The sequence below is a fragment of the Scomber scombrus genome, chromosome 11 (genome assembly GCF_963691925.1).
Source record: "Scomber scombrus chromosome 11, fScoSco1.1, whole genome shotgun sequence".
NCBI lineage: Eukaryota > Metazoa > Chordata > Actinopteri > Scombriformes > Scombridae > Scomber > Scomber scombrus.
In genome coordinates this window covers 25,772,627-25,779,312 of record NC_084980.1, presented here as the reverse complement: position 1 = coordinate 25,779,312, position 6,686 = coordinate 25,772,627, and the positions used below count along the sequence as shown (strand labels likewise).

The 6,686-nt window shown below is 37.4% G+C and overlaps 1 protein-coding gene across 1 annotated transcript; it reads left to right on the top strand.

Moving 5' to 3' along the window:
* sdhc (succinate dehydrogenase complex, subunit C, integral membrane protein) lies at positions 1–5,242 on the top strand. The gene is made up of 6 exons (XM_062428857.1): positions 1–39; positions 1,433–1,492; positions 2,007–2,108; positions 2,897–2,958; positions 4,588–4,751; positions 4,999–5,242. Exons 1-6 carry the CDS (start codon positions 14–16, stop codon positions 5,101–5,103), a joined length of 519 nt encoding a protein of 172 aa, XP_062284841.1. The 5' UTR covers positions 1–13; the 3' UTR covers positions 5,104–5,242.
* The last annotated feature ends 1,444 nt before the right edge of the window (positions 5,243–6,686 follow it).

The following is a 6,686-nucleotide window of genomic DNA, read 5'->3' as shown; positions in this document are numbered from 1 at the left end:
TTCCGCTCAATACATGTCAAACATGGCGCTGCTGCTAAGGTCAGTACATCTCTGCGACACAATTTATGGACTTGATTGGAGCTAATTTTATGTCGTTTGTCGGGGTTATCATGTTAAAAAAAAGACACATTTACGTTGTAACTGTGTCAGAGCTGAGGATAGTACGCCTAAGTGTAACCTTCTACATTTATTCGCTAGATTTAGGGCGACGTTAGCTGACGGCTAATGGCTAATGCTAGCCGCTTTACATATACCTATTAATGATGGGCTAAGATGATTGTATTAGCTGCCTGTAACTCTCATATGACAATAATATAACTAGCCAGTCATACATTTAAGCTTCCTTATTGTAGAGTTTCGCTTTGAGCTGCTTTATTCTGCCCTTTAACACGTGTGGTGGAGAAAGTCAAATGATTGTTGAACTTCGTCCACTTCCTTGACCTTAAATGGCTGCTAAAGGAAAGCCCAATGTCGCTGTGTCTTATCAAAGCAGTGTACAGCTTTTAAAGTTTAACTTGCAGCTGCACCTTTCTGATCGTTTGATTAGATTATCTTACCTGTATATCGCTCAGAATCGGAGTTAACACAGTTGTAGTCTCAGTTTGATTGTGGATAGCATCATTTTTGCCAGTCTGTCCTTCCAATATCGACATATATACTGTATATCTCTGTGTAGGGCAGCATTACGAATACTAAGTTTAGTGTGTGTTGTATAAGTTATGCTGTCAGAAGCAGAGGCGACTCTAGGATCAGACCTTTAGGAGGGCTCAGCTAATGAGAATTTGACATACAATGCCATGCAAGTGTTCAAACCCCCTGCTAAATAATTCATTTCACTAGAAATAAATTAAATCAATACATAGTAGAGTGGTCTACTATAATGTGTAATAATAATGTTTCAGAATAAATCAGATTTCTACAGAGAGGACTCTAAGATAGTTAATGAACCCTGAGAGAAAAACAATATTAATGACAGAACTATCCAAAGTACATTAAACTTGTTAAAATAAAACCATTTGAACCTGTAGCATAAGTGTTTGTCCCATCTCTAACAAACAGGCTTGCAAAATAATTAAAGTTGTATAAAATAATTTTTAGGATAAAAAATACAATACAATAATAATTTACTTATTTTTAGGGGTGCTGAGATCAACTTAAGGGATGCTTGAGCACCTTAAAAAGGGTCTAAAATCGCCACTGGACAGAAGTATGATTTGCTGAGATTCTCATTCATGATGCATCTAAAAGACTCGTTTGTTTGTTTTTTCATTTTTGCATCTTCTGTTTCTTCTTAAGCTTTTTTTTGTTTTAGAAAGTTATAGTGTCAAAAATACTAATATACAGTATAATACATTAAAGTATAGTATATGTTTGATTTTCTTCTACAGTATTTGATGGTCCTAACTCCTCTTTCTTGTCTTTTTACCTTTAGGACGTTTGCCCGTCAGGGCGTCTGTCTCGCCAGACCACAGTTCAGTGTCCTCTACAGACAGTAAGTTATGTTTGTGTGTGTGTATGAAATAGGAGGTTCAAAGGAGTTGTACTATCATGATGGGCATCAGTCAGGGTGCGTGGAAAGCAAGAGCATGAAACTTGACTTCACTCTCAAGAGATTTATTCCAATAATCTGGATTTTGAATGAAAAGACACACATGGGTCTCAATATCAGGTCTGCCACCCCATGTGAAAGTGAATGAGTGAAAAGGAGAGCTGTCTTTAAATAAGGTTTGAGTGTACAGGTGAATTCAGTCTAGATAATTAGGGGTGACAGAAGGTGAACCAACCAACCAATCAGTGAGAAGAAAAGGAGAAGACAGGAAGTGAAGTGAGGAAAAGGAACCGGAAAAAAAGAAAAATAGTGAATCCTTACCACATTGTATATTTCACATACATATACTGCAACGACTCAAAGTAATGATACAGATACACAACACCCATGTACTGTAAATGGTTGTACTATAAACTTCTGTATTTCTAAATCCTTTTTTTCCCCTCTCCTACTGCAGTGCCGCTCCAATGGGAACCACAGCTAAGGATGAGATGAACAAGTTTTGGGCCAAAAATGCCAGATTAAACCGACCTATGTCTCCACATCTCACCATCTACCAGTACGTACTGTATGTCGCATGCACTACAGGAGTCTCTTTCAGAAAATAATCTCGACGGAGGTGACTTGAGTGGTTTAAGTAAGATGAAACAATCATATTTTCAATGACAGGAAAAATCTATTGCAGCAAATTATGTTGAAAGTAATAACACCATTAAAGTCAATTTCATGCAGTCTTTTCATATTTTTAATGATTATAAAACAGCAGGACAAGCAGTCATTACCAAAGATTGTCATGCCTTTGGTTTGATTTTAGTGCAGTAATAACCCCTGATGTTCTGTCAGGCAATTAGCAAAATCCTGAAACCTGAAGTGAAGAAAGCCTTTTTATTCACTTTGTTTCCTTCTTGGCTGAATTCTTTTCACCCAGCATTTCTCTTGTCATCTGGGATTGTTTTTGTATTGTATACTACTCTAACATTTGAGATCTACAGATCAAATCAGACTCTGCTCTTGCACCTGTATGAGAGCATTCACTGCATATTTACCATATATGGATACATTGGAAATTGTTAGTGAAAGCATCAACTTATTGGCTTTTATGTAACATGGCTTGCTGGTTTGCCTTTTAGTCTCAGCCACTTTAGATGATAAATATGATAAATTAAACTTCCTTTTTTAAATTACTCTTCTACATTGCACTGATGGCACTTGCCTTTCACATTGTAACGTGGCACAAAACTGTTTTTAAAATTCAAGTAAAGATTAATCATTGTTGAATGCTTTGACTTATGTGATTTGGAACCACATAAATCTTCCATTATAGTAAACATCGTCTCTATGTTTCAGATGGTCCGTCCCCATGCTGATGTCCATCACACACAGAGGAACTGGAGTGGGGCTCAGTGGAGGTAACACATCTGTTCTTTCTTTGTCATACATGTCTAAATTTCCTCTTTCACTTAGTTTCTCTCTTAAAATACCCAAATGACTTCACAAGAAAAAAGTTATTTTGTGAGCCTTTTTCTTTAGAGCCTGACTGATATATCAGTCAGCTGATATTATCGGCTGATATTGGCCTATCACAAATATATCAGTATTAGCGTGTATGTTTTCCATTATGCACCAATATTTTTCTTATTTTTTCAAGTTATATAGACAGTATTTAATGTACATTTGATTCTTTTTTCTTCATTCAAGTTTGATATGTACATGTTTCTTTTGTTTTGTTTCTTTTGTATTTGTTGTTATTAATAATTATTAAATTCCCGGTGAAGTTTAATGTTAAGCTGTTAAATATCATTCCTTCAGTGCATATCTTTGTCAAGTGTTTGATAGTCACATTTAATGGATCATTGCACAAAAATGTGACTATGTATTTCCTGTATATATAAGATTTTCGGCCAATGTACTAATATTTGAATTTTTTGTACTTCCTAATATCAGTGTTGGCATTGACCCCAAAAATCAAGTGTCCGTCTGGTTCTACTTTTCTCTTATTATTCTAACATTCAATTGAGGCTGATGAATAAATTCTACAGCTGCGGCTGTCAGCTTTTGACTGACCCTGAAAATCTCTTCAGGGCATTTCAGTCCATGATTATTGATTCCTGCTGAGAGCATTTACTGGAATTACAAAACAGAAGTTGCTCAATACAATTCAATCCTTTGTATGTGAAAATCAAGTCTAACACTGAAGTGCTAACAGCTTTTTAGTCATTTGCTTGCTGTAAGTCTGTCTATGTTAGTGTGACATGGTACATCAGCACTACTGACCTTGATTGATCATGTTGCAAATGGTGTGTTCGGTTTTGTTTACATGTTAATGGATTCGATAAAGGTCAGCACCCTCGACTGCCAAATCTAACTTCCAGGCTGAGAAATAAACAGTAACTCTCTCAATGTGTCATCTCTCAAAACATCACATGTGATTAATCACATTGTCTTCTTTCCGTTCTCGCCCTCTTGTGAAAGGCTGGTAAACTAAAAGAATAATGTTTTCCATCCATATCGATTTTATGTATATTTTTCATTGTCTTATTTATGTATTCTTCTGCCGTCTTTCGATCCTATTTTGCATATAGATTCAAAAACAGTCGGTTTATTTAACGTTGGATTTTAAGTCCATTATGCAATGGATGCAGAAATAATATTTTTATATACATATATTTGTTTCTACTGCCATTAGGCTTTTTTAGTCATCCAGGAAGCTTAGAAAGTGAAGCTCACAACACAACAGTTAAGTGCAGTAACAAGCAACCAATAAGGAGCCTATTAGATACAGAGTCAATCTTTGGTTTGGATTTAATTGGCTCCCCATAAACAAGAGCGATGGTCAGCAGGGAAAAAATAGGACAACAGATAAGACTTTATATAACTCAGGCTTTCTGATCTATTGTACGAACATGTTGTACTTGCATGACAAGTTCAGTTCTGATTAAAAGGACAGCATGTCAATGGTCTTTAACATTCATTCCAACACACTTACACACACAAATCTTGTCCAGTCTCTGCTCTCATTGCTTCTGTTTGTGTTCCAGCTATCTCGGCTTTTGCTCTGGCGGCATTGGTATTACCGGGAAGTTACCCCTACTACCTGGACTTGATCAATTCGCTGTACATCGGCCCCTATCTCATTGGGTTGGCCAAGTTCGGCATCACCTTCCCTGTATCTTTCCACACCTATAACGGCATCCGCCACTTGGTAAGACTTCCTACGTGCTGCTCTTTTACAGACACACCAAATGTTTTTCTTTTTTTGTATTGTAGTGTATTTGATATTCTTTGGTAGTTTGCCGTTTATATATTTGATACAGCATCTAGATACCTCCGTTTGAGCTTTTTACAAGAGACGGATCACTTTGCAATCATAAGCTGATGTTGTTTCTAATGCTCTGTTGTCTTTTCTCTTGTCTCTTTTTTTTTGTTTTGTTTATTATTATTTAAATCAGTTGTGGGACATGGGGAAGGGCTTCAAAATCCCAGAAGTCTACCGCACCGGCTACACAGTTATTTCCCTGTCCATCATCACCTCCATAGCTGTGGCTATGCTTTGAGAATAAAGCAAGAAGAAATGAACAGAAGGAGTTGAAAAGGACTTGATGCACTGTGGGAGTTTTGTGTAAATGTTCTGTTCTGGCCTACTGCAGGCCCCATTTCATCAAAGTATTAAATAAAGGATTATATTATGCTGTACACAGAAAAGGTGTTGTGATGTTTTGTCCCTTGGAATTAATTATACTCTGCAAAGCTTTGGGGGTCATCAAATGCAGTAGAGTGCAAAGTGCATGCAAATGTGACCCAGTTTCTTTCACACTTGTTCTTGTTGTGAACAACAACCAGCGGCCAAAATTAGACGTGTCCTACATGTTATATCCTTATGTAATTTGTATAATCATCCAGTGACGTTAAATTCATTAATCACTTTACTTTGCCCTAAGGGCTCAGCCACTGCCGGCCCAACCATTGCCTGCCTGTTGTCTTCTGTGCACAGCAGTGTGTATTTATGTTTGTAGAGCGGCTGTTTACTGTAGGCCGTCATTCATATTTTACCATCTCCAGGCCGCAGCTGCTAAGATGCATTTTTAACGTCGTAAAAGAGATCGGCTGAAATGTGGAGAGGCAGCCCGGTGGTGGAAGCTGTGTATGTTAACAGGCTCCTCACTGGCAACCTGCCTCAGGCCTTACCTCCCACTGAGCCACACAGGAGCTACACACTGCACCTGAACAGCCTTTGTCCTGCAATTCGAATAAAAGCAAGCCCTGATATAATGTCAAATCCAACTCCATTTATGTAGGGTACATTAACAAGTGCACACAGGGGGGAAAAAACAATAGTAAACATTATGAGGAGGAAGCTGCACCCATACTGTTTTGTCCTGGCTGATTTAAAGACATGTCTGCTTAGATCAACTGAACTTGATGCACAAGCTAGTTAGCTTCAACAAAATTGGTTTATCAATTTGTTACCAGTGGCTTGAAGGGAAAATTGTTGTCGGCTTGAATTTGTTTCCAGCTTGCTGTTGAGTAAATGTATTTGTGAGCCACACATATGCTCAAAACCATACTTTTCATAAAGGAATCTCTTAACAATAACTGTCAAGTGTGTATTTAACTCAACATGAGGGTTAATTTCATGCTTTGGATTGGGTTATATTCCCTTCAGAGGTATATCACCCTGTTTCTGGACAATCACGCCTATATTAAACAATTGCCGACTAAAAATAATTGTCACTGTAAAATCAGAACTCAGTAAATTGCTCTCTGTGTGTGACTTTTAGGCTGATTGCTGTGAATTTGGCATGATGATGATTCCCTACATTAAATCTAATCCGTGCTGAAGGCACATTGAGCTAAGAGATCCAATGTACTGCAGTGTTCTTTTGTGACTGACAGGAAAATTGCTCAAACTCTGCAGGATTTAAGAGTGGATTTGCTTATAGCTTGTTCACACAAAATCGTGTAGAAACATTTCCTGTCTTCCAGAGCAAAGCATAAACTAATGTGACAAAAAAAACCCTAAGCTGTTTACTGGAGCTGTTCGCTGCAAGGAACCAGCTTTTTACCCCATAGTTTCTGATGCATTTACAGTAGTGTTTTCAGTGTGTTATTTTTGTTATGATAATATCAACATTATGAT

Bases quoted from the DNA above. Each gene is read 5' to 3' on its own strand.
- sdhc (XM_062428857.1), top strand. From the start codon at position 14: ATGTCAAACATGGCGCTGCTGCTAAG. The intron at 40-1,432 runs GTCAGTACATCT...TTTTACCTTTAG, and splicing joins AACATGGCGCTGCTGCTAAG to GACGTTTGCCCGTCAGGGCG. The intron at 4,752-4,998 runs GTAAGACTTCCT...TATTTAAATCAG, and splicing joins ATAACGGCATCCGCCACTTG to TTGTGGGACATGGGGAAGGG.